At 40.1% G+C, this 18,815-nt stretch overlaps 2 protein-coding genes across 3 annotated transcripts in view; both read right to left on the reverse strand.

Annotated features, from left to right (window-relative positions):
• Nucleotides 1-3,223: 3,223 nt before the first annotated feature.
• On the reverse strand, nucleotides 3,224-8,108 carry LOC130916007 (uncharacterized). Its single transcript, XM_057836333.1, has 3 exons — nucleotides 7,801-8,108; nucleotides 7,601-7,729; nucleotides 3,224-4,086 (listed from the first exon to the last, which is right to left on the reverse strand). Exons 1-3 carry the CDS (start codon nucleotides 8,018-8,020, stop codon nucleotides 3,224-3,226), a joined length of 1,212 nt encoding a protein of 403 aa, XP_057692316.1. The 5' UTR covers nucleotides 8,021-8,108.
• A 1,974-nt stretch (nucleotides 8,109-10,082) lies between these two features.
• LOC130916238 (transcriptional enhancer factor TEF-3-like) overlaps nucleotides 10,083-18,815 on the reverse strand; it is a 92,601-nt gene continuing 83,868 nt past the window's right edge. For both annotated transcript variants that reach the window (XM_057836778.1, XM_057836777.1), the window contains exons 10-11: nucleotides 16,152-16,304; nucleotides 10,083-10,463 (exon numbers count right to left, since the gene is read on the reverse strand). In XM_057836778.1, coding sequence (XP_057692761.1) covers nucleotides 10,350-10,463; nucleotides 16,152-16,304 — 267 coding nt within the window. In that variant the 3' untranslated portion in view covers nucleotides 10,083-10,349. The remainder of the gene's footprint in view (nucleotides 10,464-16,151; nucleotides 16,305-18,815) is intronic.

Consider the following 18,815-nt stretch of genomic DNA (forward strand, 5'->3'; position numbering starts at 1 on the left):
CCTAAATCTCAAAGTAAGGGTAGTCCCCAGGTTACCACGTACTCTATTTACGCGATTTCGACTTTACGATGCCGGAGTCCTGTCTGCCATTTTGTCTCCAGTCATTTTTTTGTTTTTTTAGTCGCGGAGACAATACCTTATTGTACATCACAGGATCTTATTTTTTACTTTAATTTTTCAATATGACATGTTCTGTCCTCACTAAACGTGAAGCTGTTCAGCTTTACAGAAAGCAAACAAGGCAACTTTGCTTTTTACTTCACTTTTGACAATTTGTAAAGCTGTAACACATATGTACACTTATGTTCAAAACGGCACGTATTTTAACAATAATACATTTAACACAAAACAATTGGTGCTCAAACGTCCAGCTAGTCAATATGTAAATTTAGTAGATTAAATTAGCCTAATTTGCCTAACAAAAATCCTCTATCTTAAATGCTATGAATGCTAACGTATTTACAATTCTCATAACAAATCGCTTACACGTAACTCCACAAACTGTAGACGTAAACTTAATTAGAAATGCGTACACAAACATATAAGCTGAAACAATGTATAGCCTTATGTGGGCCAAACCAGAGCACAGCTGTCCTTTGTTTAGCCAGATGTCGGTTTCTCAGTTATACAAGGTGACAGTCCAGCCAGACCCAACGCTGCCACCAGAGGGCAGTGTATCCTCCATCGTTAAACAAAGTGCTGTATATAGACCCTACCCACGTGACGTCACAACTCCGCCCTCCTGACTGGTGCCGCCCAATTGTCCGTCAACACATCGTGTTTACCTGTTACGGCTACGTACATTCCTCCTATTTACGGCGTGTTTTTCTGCTCGTTAACATTAATGATCAAAATGGTGAAGGCGTGTGTGGCGGTCGGTTGCAATAACAGAGAAGACAGACGGAGAGACTTGAAGTTCTACCGGATTCCGAGAGACCCGGAGAGGAGAGCGAGATGGGCTGCTGCAATTCGACGAGAAAACTGGGCTCCAAACAATTACCACAGATTATGTAGTAGTCATTTTATATCTGGTAAGACGCATTTAATATATATTTAGAGGGTTTTGGGCTGACAACCACAATTAAGATCATTGCTAGGCTAATCGCCGACAACATACACGTATGTATGTAGTGAGAGTGCTATCGCTAAACCATATAAACATTAAAAGCCCTAGCTCCATTGACAAATGACATGAAATACATTAGACTTGACAGTGGATGTTAGCAAGAACAAAAGATTTTGAATTGAAAATTTCGTAACTCACTTTTCCAAGCACAAGATAGATTCCTGCCGAATTTTCGTGGACGAGGACCTGTTGCACCCAACCAGCAACGAAGTATTTATAAGCCTCCAAGCTCTTAAAGTTTTTCAAACTTTCGTGAGAATAGGCTGATTTTGTGTGGACAAGATAGTTGTAAATATCAGGGTAGCTAGCAGATGTCAGGCAAAGACGGCGAAGACAGCGGGTCGAAAAACATCGATTTAGGCATCAAATATGGATCTGGCGAATGGATAAACTGAAGCTTTTCCATGTAACGCCTTTTATGCAACGCATCCAGTGAGTTTACGGCATCCGAAAGCACCGGGTCTTCCATGAAATGCATTATAAATTGCTCGATCAATTGAGACCATTGATAATACAGACACAAAATGACGGACAATGGGGCGGAACAATACAGCGATCACGTGATTTTGTGATGTCGGTGGGTAGGGTCTATATACACTCACTGGCCACTTTATTAGTTACACCTGTCCAACTGCTCGTTAACACGTAATTTCTAATCAGCCAATCACATGGCAGCAACTCAGTGCTTTTAGGCATGTAAACATGGTTTAAGACAATCTCCTGCAGTTCAAACCGAGCATCAGTATGAGGAAGAAAGGTGATTTGAGTGACTTTGAATGTGGCATGGTTGTTGGTGCCAGAAGGGCTGGTCTGAGTATTTCAGAAACTGCTGATCTACTGGGATTTTCACGCACAACCATCTCTAGGGTTTACAGAGAATGGTCCGAAAAAGACAAAATATCCAGTGAGTGGCAGTTCCGTGGGCGGAAATGCCTTGTTGATGCCAGAGGTCAGAGGAGAATGGCCAGACTGGTTCGAGCTGATAGAAAGGCAACAGTGACACAAGTGACCACCCGTTACAACCAAGGTAGGCAGAAGAGCATCTCTGAACGCACAGTACGTCGAACTTTGAGGCAGATGGGCTACAGCAGCAGAAGACCACGCCGGGTGCCACTCCTTTCAGCTAAGAACAGGAAACTGAGGCTACAATTTGCACATGCTCATCGAAATTGGACAATAGAAGATTTGAAAAACATTGCCTGGTCTGATGAGATTTGATTTCTGCTGCGACATTCGGATGGTATGGTCAAAATTTGGCGTCAACAACATGAAAGCATGGATCCATCCTGCCTTGTATCAACGGTTCAGGCTGGTGGTGGTGGTGTAATGGTGTGGGGAATATTTTCTTGGCACTCTTTGGGCCCCTTGGTACCAATTGAGCATCGTTGGAACGCCACAGCCTACCTGAGTATTGTTGCTGACTATATCCATCCCTTTATGACCACAATGTACCCAACTTCTGATGGCTACTTTCAGCAGGATAATGCGCCATGTCATAAAGCTGGAATCATCTCAGACTGGTTTCTTGAACATGACAATGAGTTCACTGTACTCAAATGGCCTCCACAGTCACCAGATCTCAATCCAATAGAGCATCTTTGGGATGTGGTGGAACGGGAGATTTGCATCATGGATGTGCAGCCAACAAATCTGCACAAACTGTGTAATGCCATCATGTCAATATGGACCAAACTCTCTGAGGAATGCTTCCAACACCTTGTTGAATCTATGTCACGAAGAATTGAGGCAGTTCTGAAGGCAAAAGGGGGTCCAACCCGTTACTAGCATGGTGTGCCTAATAAAGTGGCCGGTGAGTGTATTTGTTCCAAAAGCCCACGCAAAACTTGAACCGCGACGTCATTCGTGACGTCACTCATCCTTAATCACACTGGATTTCTTAGCACACTCTCCAGAGCTTCGGCTCAGTACAGTCTAATTACTCGTTGTACCTTATCTGTTACCTTAATGAAGATTGTGAAGGAGGTCTGTGAAAATATGTCTCCCTGTAAGAAATCCCTGGATCCAAAAAGTTTTAAAACTGATTTAATACAGTTCATTAAGGTCAGACCCTGCCCTCCTCACGGTTAAAACCGTCAGTCAGGTGTTACCCTCTGCAACCAGATGGTACTTAATCAGATGCATGGCCCCTCTTCTCCCAGATGTATGATAGTATTCCATCCTCCTCCTCTTAGTCCTCCAGCGTGCAAGCAGCCAGATAAAACAGCCCAGGAGTACTGCAACACAGACAACCAGCACGACTGGCAGGCCCTGATACCCTTGCCCCAAATCCGCCAGGGGGTCTTCCCTGCCAGGAGTTGAACCTCGCTCTTTCACCGACATCTGGGTGCCCGGATTGTTGGTATCGCGTTCTTTAACCGATAATTGGGTGAATGATTTGTTGGTGCCTCGGTCTTTAGCCCATGTTTGCCGTGCATAAACCGAAGACAAGGTTCTCGCATGACTAGTTTCCTGTTCTTTAATCGCCATTTGCTTGCTTAAATTGTTGGCGTCAATCTCTTTAACTGAGGTTTGGGTGCTTGGATTGTTGGTACCTAGCTCTTTATGCAATGATTTGGTGCTCCGATAATTAATGTCTCGTTTTTTAGTCCATACTTGAGTGTTGGGGTCGTTCGTGTCTCGCTCTTTAACCGGAGTCTCAGTCTTTGGAACTTTGGTGTTGGTGCTGGTTATAGAGCGTAAAGTAGGAGGAGTCGGAGTACGGTAATGAACAATAGTAGTGGAAAGGGTATGTATGGTTGTTTGGAATGTTGTGATGGATGATGGTTTCAGCGTGATTGTTGAAAATCTCCGGCTGGGGGTCGGTTTTACAGTGGCAGCAGCTGGAGGCGGATGGAAGAATTGGCGTTTGTCCAATGGAAGCAGCTCAGAGGCATTGATGCGACCCACGCGGATGTTGGAGTTGAAGTGCTTGCCGAACACCAAGAGATCAGGATCCACACCTGAATAAGTCATTCACAATATTTATATCTTTTTGCTTACTTATTAACCCTTTCATGGGCACTCATTGGCTGCCATTGACGGCGCTAAGCATCTTGGAGAGGCTAGCAGCGAATGATCCTTGCTAGTGCTCCCAATCAAAATGGATTGGACGTCGAGTGCCGTCAGTGGCAGCCAATGAGTTAAGTACAGTACTATGAAATTTATGTCTTTATTCAGCTAGTTTTTTATTAGGAATGTATTAAATATATATTTTAATTCAGATAGTAATAATGAAGAATAAAATATTTATTAATATTTTTTTTTTTCAATTACTGCATATAGTGACTTTCCCTCCAAAGTGTTATCTTTTCAGTCACACATGTTCGAAGGACTGTTAGGCAAGATAACGGACGTCAAAACACACCAGTATATATTAGTGTTTCTATTATATTAAAAAAAAGAAAAATAAGACAGTTGGAAAATATACTATTGGTAGTTCTAAGACCTCACATTATGAGACAACAAAATTTTAACCCTTTCGTGGCCAAATTATAATTTGGGGGGGGGTTTTGTTTGTTTTTATAACATTCATATAAGACAGGGAGTGTCAAAAATGCGGCCCAGGGACCAATTTCGGCCCATGGGACAATGTTTTGCTGCATTCATTTGACATTCAATTGTAGTAATTTGTGTTGCCCGCACGTATTTTGCGATGGGCAGTAAATATATATTTATATATATATATAATTTTAAATAAATGAATCGATGAATTGAAGGATCCATTTGGGGGGAGGACAGTTATTTAAACAGTAATAAAAAATATGTATTTTTCAAATAATAATAACAAAAAAAAACCATGAGTAATAAAAACTATACTTCTAAATAAAATTAGGAAAATTAAAACTTCAAAAATTGCTTAAACCAAATTGTAATGAATTGGGGAAAAAATATAGGCTAAGAAAGATTTTTAAAAAAATTTTTTTTTTAATTTTGTTTGTACTTTTTATATATCTCCAAGCAGTCATTTGAAATGATTGGACATCTAATGCCGTCAGTAGTTGTTTTCATTTTCAATATTAATTTCCACCTTTTACTATATAATTATCACAAAACATACATTGTGACCTGGCCTGGTACTGAATGAGTTAAGCTAATGATAACTTTTGAATAGATGTCCACTGTAGTGAAAGGGTTAATACGGAGCCCCTAAAGGGACATCGATATCAATCAAATAAATATAAACTATCTGGTGCACACCAAATACTATTTGGTGCGCACTAGAAACGATCTGGTGCGCACGAGAAACAACCTGGTGCGCACCAGATAGTATGTGATGCAAACTAGAAACTATCTAGTGCGTATGAGAAACAACCTGGTGCGCACCAGATAGTATGTGGTACCAGCTAGAATCTATCTAGTGCGCACGAAAAAACGTGGTGCGCACCAGATAGTATTTGGTGCACACTAGTAATTGTATTGTGCGCACAAGAAACAATGTGGTGCACGCCAGACAATATGTGGTGCAAACTAGAAACTATCTGGTGCACAACAGATAGTATGTGGTGCACACTAGAAACTATATGGTGCGCACAAGAGACAATGTGGTGTACTCCAGATAGTATGTGGTGCAAACTAGAAACTATCTAGTGCGCATGAGAAACAACCTGGTGCGCACCAGATAGTATGTGGGACCAGCTAGAATCTATCTAGTGCGCACGAAAAAACGTGGTGCGCACCAGATAGTATTTGGTGCACACTAGTAATTGTATGATGCGCACAAGAAACAATGTGGTGCACGCCAGATAATATGTGGTGCAAACTAGAAACTATCTGGTGCACAACAGATAGTATGTGGTGCACACTAGAAACTATATGGTGCGCACAAGAGACAATGTGGTGTACTCCAGATAGTATGTGGTGCAAACTAGAAACTATCTAGTGCGCACTCGATAGAATGTGATGCGCACTAGAAACTATCTGGTGTGCACGAAATAGTACGTGGTGCGCACTAGAAACAATCTGGTGTGCACGAGAAACAACGTGGTACGCAGGAAATAGTATGTGGTGCAAACTATAAACTATCTGGTGCGAACGAGAAACAACGTGGTGCGCACCAGATCGTATGTGGTGCACACTAGTAAATTATATGGTGCGCACAAGAAACAATGGTGCACGCCAGATAGTATGTGGTGCAAACGAGAAACTGTCTGGTGCGCACGAGAAATTATCTGGTGCGCACGAGAAACAATCTGGTGCGTACGAGATACTATGTGGTGCGCACCAGATAGTATTTGGTGCAAACTAGAAACTATCTGGTGCGCACGAAATAGTATGTGGTGCGCACTAGAAACAATCTGGTGCGCACAAGATAGTACGTGGTAGTATGTGTAATGGTGACAATGTGCAAGTAAAGCAGTAATATCTTTATAGTTGAGACCAAGATTGAAGTAAAGCTCAATTAAATCCTGTACAGCAGGGGTGTCCAAACTTTTTGCAAAGCGGGCCAGATTTGGTGTCGTAAAAATGTGGGGGGCCGACCTTGGCTGACGTCCTTTACGTAGAACTATATATTTAAGCAAATTTTAGCAAGTTATTCTGTGCGTCACATTTGCTTTATTATTTTTTTAAATTAATAATTTCAACAATCTCACAACTAGCCTTTGTGGCATTCTCTTTGGACTCTCGGGCTCTTGCGAAATACTACTGTGAAATAAACTAACTTCAAGTTGCTTCAATTTCTCACAATGTATCTTCCCTGTAAGCGTCAGCGTGTCTTGTTTGGTAATATCGCCTCACATTGAACTCTTTAAAAACAGTGACTGTCTGTTTGCAAATGAGGCGGACACAGTTGTTGCGTGGTTTAGAGAAGAAATAGTCCAATTTCCACCTATCCTTGAAGCGTCGGCTGTCACAGTCAACTTTCTTTTTTTTGTTGTTGATTGTCGTCATTTTAGAAAATCGGGAGTAAAGGATCACGTGGGGTAATGTTGCTTAGAGTGCTGCTGCCTTTTAGTGGGTAAATGAGGAGCAGCATTTAGTGTGTAAGCTACTTCATATGCTGGTAGCAGTACTGCTGACCACTTTATTAGGTCTGTGTGCAGGCCAGAGGTTATTAAATTTTAGGACAGAGGCTGGGGGCCGGATGAAATTTGACCACAGGTCGCATTTGCCCCCCCGGGCCGGACTTTGGACATGTCTGCTGTACAGTATTATCATTTTTATATCGCCAAAACTGCTTGTTTCCGATGCGCTCCTGCAGTTTGTGGCCTACAAAAGAGAACTTTCTGGTGCGTACCAAACAGTTTTGTGGTGCGCACCAGATAGTTTCTAGTTTGCAGCACATACTATCTGGTGCGCACCACATTGTTTCTCGTGCGCACCATAAAGTTTCTAGCGCACATCACATACTATCTGGTGCGCACCACATACTATCTTGTGGTGCGCACCAGATAGATTCTAGTTTGCACCATGGTTTAAATTTATTTTACTTCTATCGATGTCCCTTTAGGGGCTCCGTAGGTTAATAATACTTACCTTTGGTAATGTTGTAGAGAACAGCATCAGTGCTATGGCTGATGATGCAGCTCTCCAAAGTTGGACAGTGCAAGTGGTAACAGTTGTCTTGAGAGGCGTCATAATGAAAGACGGCCACATTACAGGACGCTCGAAGAAAGAAATGAGATTCAATATAGCGTGAAAACCACTGGAGAAAGAACGGCTCGTTTTAAACTCACCATTTACCGCCAGGCAGCAATTGCGGCTGCATTTCAGCGCTCTCTCCTCCCGGTAAGTCCTCAGCAGACGCGCCCCTCGCTTCCCAGACGCGTCGGTATCCACCAGGATTCCCGGGAAGCTCCGAATCCAGCAGTTTTTGTAATAAGAGTTGGGCGAGCAGCGCGATTCGGCCCGGAGAACTACAACTACAAGTATCTGGAAGCCCTGCGCGATGTTCATGGTTTGCCCACCAGAGAATAGTAATTAAAGATCAGAAACTTTTGAGCAAAGGGTTTACTTGATCCCTTCCTAACTCTCCCTAGGTGGGTGTCTAATATTCACCTGGAGGAGGAGACCCAGTCGGGCAGAAAAACACCATCGCAGCCAACATAAGCAATTATTCAACATTAGGGCTGCAACTATCGATTATTTTAGTTGTCGATTAATCCATTAACCAGTTAGTTCAAATAATCGGGTAAACTGCTTAGCAACATAAAAAAAAATTAAAATACCTGAGATTAGCTTCTAATGGTATGAAAAAGTATCTGAACCTTTTGGAATTTTTAACATTTCTGCATAAAATCACCATCAAATGTGATCTGATTTTTGTCAAAATCACACAGATAAAAAAAAAAAAAACTGTCTGCTTTAACTAAAAGCACCCAAATATTTATAGGTTTTCATACTTTAATGAGGATAGCATGCAAACATTTCGGGGTTCGGGGGCTTAATGCGCCATGAAACCGCTATGGCAGCATGTAGACATATTGTTCTATCAAACACAACAGTTCTTTTGGCTTAAAATACAGCAGTTTATTTTAAAGAGGGATGCAAAGAGCAGAAACTGCTTTTTCAGCCTTTTCTGTGTTTTCCGGTGTATAGTTAAACATGTGCCCGATAAGGGTTAAGGTAAAAAATAAAAAATAAATATATATATATATATATATATATATATATATATATATATATATATATATATATATATTAGGGCTGTCAAAAGTATCGCGTTAACGGGCAGTAATTAATTTTTAAAATTAATCACGTTAAAATAATTGACGCGATTAACAGACTAAAATGACAGTACAGTGTAATGTCCGATTGTTACTTGTTTTTTTTTGTAAGTTTGGCGCTGATTTTATGGCTTAATACCATGAGTGAGCATGGTGTAATTATTGACATCAACAATGGCGAGCTACTAGTTTATTTTTTGATTGAAAATTTTACAAATTTTAATAAAACGAAAACATTAATAGGGGTTTTATTATAAAATGTCTATAACTTTACTTACTAACATTTATCTTTTAAGAACTACAAGTCTTTCTATCCATGGATCACTTTAAGAGAATGTTAATAATGTCATCTTGTTGATTTATTGTTATAATAAACAAATACAGTACTTATGTACCGTATGTTGAATGTATATATCAGTCTTGTGTCTTATTTTTCCAATCCAACAATAATTTACAGAAAAATATGGCATATTTTATAGATGGTTTGAATTGCGATTAATTATGATTAATTTTAAAGCTGTAATTAACTCGATTAAAATTTTTAATCGTGTGACAGCCCTAATATATATATCTGTTTACTTACAGTATGTGGATGGATGCTTCAATATTTTTATATTGATTAAAAATATTGGGAGTAAAAATAATTTGGCCGAGATTTAATGCTTAAATATTTTATAAAACAATCATTTCACGAAAGAAAAAAAGTGTTTTGCACAATTGCTTGACTAATAACTATTTACTGAAATACACGTGTAACTATCAATACAAACCCAAATCAATCATAGTTAAGTTAGATGAAATCTTAAAGCTCAACTGTTGTAAACAAAACACACAAACACAAAAAAACAACCGAGTATTATTTTGTTGTTGTTGTAAGAAACACTTATATTTTCATTTGACACTTCAGGGCAAATGACATAAAACAGCTGACCTCTGCAATCCACTTAAAGATCCAACTGTGCTGTGCGTCAAGGTAGCAGTGTTATCACTATTATTATGTGCCATTTTTGTTGTTGGGAGCCTTAAGACAACACGGGAGACATTGAAACAGCAAACACACTAACGTCTTGAGCCTCTCGTATCGCAGCACGTTTACAATCTCATTATTCAAAAAGTACACACGCGATTGGCACTGAGACAAAACAAAAACAGGTTGTGCAATTTTCTGCCTACATTTTTCAGTTACGTTTGTGCCATTCATCTTGCGGTCAGTAGGTGGCACCCTGAGACAGCCAAACTCCTGCACATGCATGACACAATCAAAGCAAAACAAGCACTATCAGAATCATGTCTTTAAAAAAAAAAAATACAAATGAAACACCAATGACAACGTTCTCATGCAGGGCTTTTTTTCAAGGCCAGGCTTTGGTATGGAAACCGCAGTGCATCATGGTCCTTTCTCATCACTGTCAACACACCAGGCCTGGTTCCTGATCTTGAAAATCCAGTATGGTGTCATCCCTGGGAGACGTTGGCGCTTCCCAGGTCGGGTCGCGATCAAGCCTGAGGCTCGCCGAGAAGAGTGCACCGTTGTTCGGAGGAGCAGTAACGTTCTCGTGTCAGTCCTTGACCAGCCGGTAGATGTGATGTTGGGCGCCGTGCTCGCTCGTGGACACTTCGAAGACGTAGGCCACACACATCAGCGTCTCCAGAGTGTCCCGATTGGACACCACCTGCACGGGATGGTAACAAGACATGGTGAAAACAATGCATGAAGCATCCATCCATCCATTTTCAGCACCGCTTTTCCGTGTCATGGAGTGCTGGAGCCTTAACATCCCGGCTGACTACACCCTAAACTGGTCGCCAGTCACTCATAAACAGACAACCATTTATGCTTAGAATCAGGCAGCCAATTGATCCCACGCTGCCTGCGCCAAAGTCAGGCAAATGTACCACTACACCAGTGCTTCTCAATTGTTTTCTGTCACGCCCCCCCAAGGAAGACGTAAATGTTTCGCGCCCCCCCAAATTCTGCCGCCACTGTAAATAGTATCATTTGTCTACAATATTACTACTATAAGTACGTCTCTGCCTCACATTGTATCCTTTTTTTTCCTATTAGAGAAAATAACAGAGATAAACTTATAAAGTATAACTTTATTAACATTGTTTTGTTTGTAACAGAAAAGACTTAACGCCCATCAATTTGCCTAAATAAAAAAAAAAAATTCACATCCAAACTAAAAAATACACTCAAGGTACATTTTTGACCATTTGATACAGAAAAATAAAATGTAATAAAATCAGTAAATAATAACAAATTAAAATTGATTAGAAACATTCACTCATGAGGACAATGTGCCAAAAAATTTGACCGAAAAAACAAATCTGAATAAAAGAAGAAAAAAAAAGTGTCCTTGGACAGGACAGTTTTTATTTTTGCTGCTCACAGTATTTACCTCCTTTGCAATGGTGTGGAGTTAATTTGCAATGAGCATGCTAACAATGCTCACTGGCTTACTGATATAACACTGACAAAGCAGGACGATTGTTGGCAATATTCGGCACGTTTTCACTGAAAAAATCAAGCGGCTTAACAATGAGATTGGGGTCTAATGTCTTTAAGTGGCGTCTTAATTGATTTGGCTTCTGGCTGTCTGCTATAATTATTTTTAGACACAGTAAACAGTGGTCTTTCATCATCACCCACTGTATTAAAAGTCAAAGCTAAAAGGCAAACGGCACGAAAAAAGCGCATTCACGGCGGCCGAGGTAGAACCGTAGGTGAGGGCGGTCGTCGTGATGATCCCAAGCCGAAAATGGCACTTCTCGGGCGGCGACGTGAGAACCGGATAAGACAGTGGGTCGCTGCGTGATTGAGTCCGGTCGGAAAACGGCTTTCGAAAATGGCGGTGGCACACTGCTCTTCATATCTGTTGTCTGTGTGTGCTGAGTGCTCTCCTTAGTTCAAAAATACTGCGCGCACTCTGAAAATGAGAGCGCCACTGCCACCTACAGTACTGAGTGGATGTGCAAGTACACTTTATTCCAGTACGGCAAAAAAAAAAAAAAAAAAAAAAAAAAAAAAAAAACATGTTCCCCGAGGTCACATGCGCCCCCCTTGGCATCGCTCTGCGCCCCCCTATTTGAGAAGTACTGCACTACACCATCAACGACTATCCATGAAGCATATGGTGTTAAATATAATTTTATAGCACAGTTACCTTGGTGCCTTGGTATTTAGCTTTTTTTTTTATTTAATCAATTATTATTATTAAATAATTAATAAATTATTTAATTAAAAAACAAAACAAAAACCGTAATGTAGCATAACACAGGAAGTTGCCTGGAGTGTATAAAAAATGCATCGGGGAATATTAAACAATGAAAGGGAAGCGCGTGTTACTCCAAAATACAGGCGCGCAATTGCTCTCACTTTCGTGACTTTTTGGACTGTCAAATTGTCACCACCTCCAGGAGCATGACACTCACGAAACGGCCCCCCCGAGAGGCACCGCCTGTCTCGGCCAGTCACTCTTCCCCGGTAAGTTCAACAACAGCATGCAAAACACAATCGTCACATTAGAACCCAATTCTGTGTATCAAATGTAGAGCTGTCCCGACTATTCGATGTAGTAGACGTCATCGATGACTTAAATCCATCGACGAGCACAGCATCCCATCGGCGGTTAATGAAGGGTTTTTAAAAAATCGATCTGTGGAAAGCTAAGAATACATACAAATTTTGTCTAGTTTTAGTAGACAGTTACTCAAAATGTTTTAATTGTAACTGTACAATTCAAGTCTTGGTCCAAAAATAAGGAAGAAATACATATATACATGGATATACATGGATCTGAAAAAGCGAATCATTGACTTGAACAAGTCAGGAAAGTCACTTGGAGCCATTTCAAAGCAGCTGCAGGTCCCAAGAGCAACAGTGCAAACAATTGTTTGTAAGTATAAAGTGCATGGCACTGTTTTGTCACTGCCACGATCAGGAAGAAAACGCAAGCTATCACCTGCTGCTGAGAGAAAATTGGTCAGGAGGTTGAAGATTCAACCAAGAATCACCAAAAAGCAGATCTGCCAAGAATTAGAAGCTGCTGGAACACAGGTGTCAGTGTCCACAGTCAAGCGTGTTTTGCATCTCCATGGACTGAGAGGCAGCCGTGCAAGAAGAAAGCCCTTGCTCCAAAAGCAGCACCTTAAGGCTCGACTGAAGTTTGCTGCTGATCACATGGACAAAGATAAGACCTTCTGGAGGAAAGTTCTGTGGTCAGACGAAACAAAAATCGAGCTGTTTGGCCACAATGCCCGGCAATATGTTTGGAGGAGAAAAAGTGAGGCCTTTAACCCCAAGTACACCATGCCTCCCATCAAGCACGGTGGTGGTAGTATTATGCTGTGGGGCTGTTTTGCTGCCAATGGAACTGGTGCTTTACAGAGAGTAAATGGGATAATGAAGAAGGAGGATTACCTTCAAATTCTTCAAGATAACCTAACGTCATCAGCCCGAAGACTGGGTCGGGCGCAGTTGGGTGTTCCAACAGGATAATGACCCCAAACACACATCAAAAGTGGTAATGGAATGGCTAAATCAGGCTCGAATTAAGGTTTTCGAATGGCCTTCCCAAAGTCCTGACTTGAACTTGTGGACAATGCTGAAGAAACAAGTCCATGTCAGAAAGCCATCAAATTTAACTGAACTGCACCAATTCTGTCAAGAGGAGTGGTCAAAGATTCAACCAGAAGCTTGCCAAAAGCTTGTGGATGGCTACCAAAAGCGCCTAATTGAAGTGAAAATGGCCAAGGGACATATTCCCAAATATTAGCGCTGCTGTATGTATATTTTTGACCCAGCAGATTTGATCACTTTTTCTGTTAACCCACTTTATACTTACAAACAATTGTTTGCAGTGTTGCTCTTGGGACCTGCAGCTGCTTTGAAATGGCTCCAAGTGACTTTCCTGACTTGTTCAAGTCAATGATTCGCTTTTTCAGATCCATGTATGTATATTTTTGACCCAGCAGATTTGATCACTTTTTCTGTTAACCCATAATAAAGTCATAAAAGAACCAAACTTCATGAATGTTTTTTGTGACAAAGAAGTATCTGTTCCAATCACTCTATCGGAGAAAAATCAGAGTTGTAGAAATAACTGGAAACTCAAAAGAGCCATGACATTATGTTCTTCACAAGTGTATGTAAACTTTTGACTACAACTGTAGTTTAAAGCTGCTGATACAGAATGGGGACTTGAGTATCTTATTTAATGTTTTTAACTGTTAACTTGATACTTAAATATTAGTTTGGTTTAGCCTAATAGGATTTTTAAACTATTTTGGAACTAATGTACAAAACATTAAAAGTGGGGGGGTTTGCGTGACATCAATAATCGATTTATAATCGAATCGGAGCCTCTGAATCGTAATCGTTAGGTACCCAAAAATTCCCACCTCTAATATTTATATTGTCTGTGTTCCCTAATGGTCAAAGTGATGACTGGTGCCAAAAGCAAATTTCGTGACCAAAAATCCGATTCACGCATCAGGGAGCTTGAGCAATAACTACACCGACTCCAAAAGGCAAAAAGGCTCCATACTGTTGATATCTATGCCATTGACGAGGCAACGCAAAACAAGCACACACTTTGTTAGTCCACTATGCACAATTGTCTGACATTGAAAACACTGCTTGTTTTATGCTGATCCATTGTACTCAGACAGCGTGTGCGTGCATGTGTGTGCGTGTGTCAGTCAATAGAAAATAAATCAGTCCATTGAGAGGCCTGATGACATGCTGTCATGTAGTCAGCCGCGTGGGCTCAATATGGCCTTTGTCTGTCTGCCAGGAGGAATGCAGCCACTAGTGTCTTTGAACCCTGCTGTCCACCATCTTGAGTCCCCCTCTAGACCTCCGAGAACTTAGGCCAAGTGTAATCAGAGTCTGTTAATAACCCCCCTTTCGGCCAACCGACAACCAGCTGTTAACGACCTGTTACCATGCAACCAACAGCAAAGCGAGTATGTGATCAACTCGCAGTACTAACAAATCAAATAGCACGACGTCTAATTGTTGCGTTGCAGATTAGGTCCAATATTCCGATTCTTGGAGCCGGGATAAGCTGTGGGAAAAGAGCTAATAAAGCGCACGAATAGCATTAGGGCTTTATTCAGGAAACTTTTTCTGTCTCTAATCTGTGAACTACAGTAGCATAGCTAAATTTTCAAATTTAGAATTTAACTCGCTAAATAACCAACTAATTCAGTTTTTCCAAGTGAAAAGTTTTTTTTTTGCTCAAAAAAGTGTTATTCACTGAACAGGCACTATTTAAATTAGGAGAATCCATTCTACAGTATGTATAATTTCAGAATTGTCCTATATACATGTGTGATAGATCACTGGAAAGCTTAAAATCTCAAATTTCTGGGGGAAGAAAAGTTTTGAACAGGAGGGCATTTAAAAAAAAAAAAAAAATCTTTTTAACCCCTAAACCCTAACTCGAGGTGAGAGCATGAGAAAGCATTATTAAAGGCACCATGATTTTAATGAAATATTATCACGTACTTACCTTGTTTCCATCCAAAAACTCTGTGTAGCATGTCCGACCAAGTGTCAACACACAGCTGTGAATGGCCACAGCCGGACTTTTAGGGGATTTTATGTATGAAACACGGTAATACACAATAAACAAGGGTCGCGATGCAGAAATAGCAAACGTCAAGGAGTGGTCGAGATTTTCTTTTTCAAATATTTACCCTTTGAAACGTTCCCCCCCCCCCCCCCCCCCCTAATTTTTTTTTTTTTTTGTTTGGATCGATTATTTATCATCTAAAATATCAGGGAAAGTGCGACAGTAACCAAAAAACAAAAAACAATACAATCAAGCGGTAGTCAAGAGGTAGATATCCGTGACCTATTTTCAGACACTATTTTTTTCATTGTGATGTAATTTGTTTATAAGTTTAAAATATGCGAGTGAATAATTTTATAGTCGCTTTTTTTTTTTTTTTTTTTTTTTTTAAATATTAGACATCAATTAATAATTCTAAACTTTAAAATGACAGACATTTTGAATAATAAATATAATGATAAATACAATTACTTACCTAACCTTGGGTTGAAACAAAAGCGGTTGCGCGTTGTCTGTAAATGGGGGTCTCCAGGGTAAAACGGACAAATTAAAAATAGTTTGGGGGCTTAATACGCCATGAAACTGCTATGGCAGCATATAGACATATTGTTTTATCAAACACAACAGTTCTTTTGGCTTAAAATACAGCAGTTTATTTTAAAAAGCAAGAGCAGAAACTGCTTTTTCAGCCTTGTCTGTGTTTTCTGCCATAGGCATTCATTGTTAACAAGTGCGAAAGATTTACTTTCAGTGTGTGTGTGTGTGTGTATTCCTACGTACCTGAAGGATAGTGAAGTTCTCCAGAACGCTGTTCATCATGTACTTCTCTGGCAGGTGTTTGAGCTTGTGAATGAAGTTAATCATGTATTCGCACAGAGGGGAGCGATGGATCCGGAACATGTATCGGCCATTCTCGAAGCGGGCGTACTCTGTCTGAGAAAGCGAAAAAAAAAAAAAATCACATGAGAGGATACTATAGAAGTCGAGTGGCCATGCATCGTGTAGCAGCTTTCGATGACAAAGTAGCCGGCCGAATCGGGGTATAAGAGTATGAACTAGGGTTGTCCCGATCCGATATTTGGATCGGATTAACCGCCGATATGCGCAAAAAAATGCGCATCGGTATCGGATCGGCCGACACAAAAAAAATTCTGATCCCGACTCACGATCCAGTTTTTTTTTTTTTTTTTTAAATCCCGGTCCGGGTTTTCCAGTGCACCTATTTACATAATCCATTCCAGTTTTTGCTTTGGCTTTCCTAAAATCCGGTCTGCATTTTAAGGCACACCTTCAGCACACTTGCATTACTGTCTCCCAATTTAAAAAAATCTCCCCATCATGCTGGGATTGCATCCAGGGCAAACAGCTGAAGGGAGTGTGTAGAATAGATGGAGATTGAGCAACAAAGTGTGGAGAAGATTGGGGAATAGAAGCCATTTTTGGTTTAAAATAGTATTATTTGCACAGATTTTTTAAAGTCTTGGTACAGTTGTTCAGGAGCAGAGAACTGATGCTGAGTTAATAGTTTATTTTCCACTGAGGTTGTTTGTGTGTTTTGCTTTTTTAAGACCGTTTACAATATTATATGCACGTTTTACTGACTGAATATGCCATTTCTGTATGTTATTTATAATGTTTTGTGTTTATCACTGAATAAACAGGTCAGTGTCTTGTTACCAACCATTGTGTGTTATTCAAACTCGCCTAATTCAGCTGACTAGTTGTTATCAAGAGTACTAAAACCCTTTTCAACATGAGTCTGAAAACTAAATAAGGAGGCTAAATAACTTTAAACTTTAATACATGCTCAGATAGGCAAGTATCAGTATCGGATCAGAAGTGCAAAACAAAATCGGTATCGGATCGGAAGTGCAAAAACCTGGATCGGGACATCCCTAGTATGAACACAACTTTGCTATGAATAATATGACTCCAACACGTTGTGTGTTATGCAGGACAGTCATGATTTGAAATGCCTCACACGGCTTCAAGCAGGACACTTATTTATCCTTCTTTTTGGAGGTGGACCTGAATGCAAAACACTCCAGTGTGTTAATGAGTGCCTGCTGCATTAAGAATCGCTACAGAAAGGTAATGTTAAGCACGTAGGAACTGCTGTCAACTCCTAGGCTCTAATGCAGTGGTCTCAAACCGGTCCTCAAAGGGCCGCAGGGGGTACTGGATTTCATTCCAACCAAACGAGACAAATACCTTTTCACCAATCTGGTTTCTTACAAGTGTAATCAGTTGATTGCAATCAGGTGCTGCTTATGTTAGTAGAAACCTCATTGGTTGAACTGTTTGTGCTGGATCTGTTGGAACAAAAACCAGGACCCACTGCGGCCCTTTGTGGAGTCGGTTTGAGACCGCTGCTCTAATGCCATTGATGATCATTTTCTGTTGTCAGTGTGACTGTATTGGTGAGTTTAGTTCAATTGTATAGTGTCAGTGTTATGTATAGACGTAAACGTTTCGCACCCCACCCCCAACTCTGCCGCCACCACTGTAAATAGTGTCATTTAGAAAATATTATTATTATATGTACACCTCTGCATAACATTGTGTCCTTTTTTATATTGAAGGAAACAGAAATAAAGATCAACTTACAAAAAAGTATCACTTTATGAACATTGTTTTGTTTGTAACAGAAAAGACTTAAAGCGCATCAATTTGCCTGAATTAAAAAAAAAAATTAAAAAAAGGTCACATCAAAACAGTAAAATTACACTAATTTAAAATAACATTTAATAAAATCGATTAATAATAATAAATAGGGTTGTTCCGATCATTTTTTTTGCTCCCGATCCGATCCTGATCGTTTTAGTTTGAGTATCTGCCGATCCCGATATTTTCCGATCCGATTGCTGTTTTTTGCTCCCGATTCAATTCCAATCATTCCCGATAATTTTTCCCGATCATATACATTTTGGCAATGCATTAAGAAAAAAATGAATAAAACTCAGACGTAGGGATGGGAATTGATAGGATTTTTACGATTCCGATTCCATTATCGATATTGCTTAACGATTCAATTCTTTATCGATTCTCTTATCGATTCTAATTTGGGGGAAAAGAACAAATGTTTTGATTGGCATCGAGTTTGTTTAATCAGAAGTCACAACCTTACAAACTCACAACGAGATCAAAAGAGGCCCAAAGCCTCAATGTTAACTGTGGCAATAAGTGGCAAATACACAAGAATGTGTAACATTTTACTGAAACATTTATCTAATAGAAATAAAAAATATTGGTATATATTGGCAGATAGGTTTTTGTTCTGCCTTTGGCAATATGTATTAAAGCAGGGGTCCCCAAACGTTTTCCTGTGAGGGCCACATAACTTTTCCCTTCTCTGATGAGGGGCCGGGGTCAGTTTGTAACAGAAAAAGTGTGACGATTGCAGAAGTGCATAAATGTAAAAAATTATTGTTTTTCAGAAAGCCA

The sequence above is a fragment of the Corythoichthys intestinalis genome, chromosome 5 (assembly GCF_030265065.1).
Source record: "Corythoichthys intestinalis isolate RoL2023-P3 chromosome 5, ASM3026506v1, whole genome shotgun sequence".
Taxonomy (NCBI): domain Eukaryota; kingdom Metazoa; phylum Chordata; class Actinopteri; order Syngnathiformes; family Syngnathidae; genus Corythoichthys; species Corythoichthys intestinalis.

Excerpts from the sequence above, each read along its gene's own strand:
- LOC130916007 (XM_057836333.1), bottom strand. The coding sequence starts at position 8,020 with ATGAACATCGCGCAGGGCTTCCAGATACTTGTAGTTGTAGTTCTCCGG. Across the intron at positions 7,730-7,800 it reads TTGCTGCCTGGCGGTAAATG|CGTCCTGTAATGTGGCCGTC; the intron begins GTGAGTTTAAAA and ends TCTTTCTTCGAG. Across the intron at positions 4,087-7,600 it reads TCTCTACAACATTACCAAAG|GTGTGGATCCTGATCTCTTG; the intron begins GTAAGTATTATT and ends TGACTTATTCAG.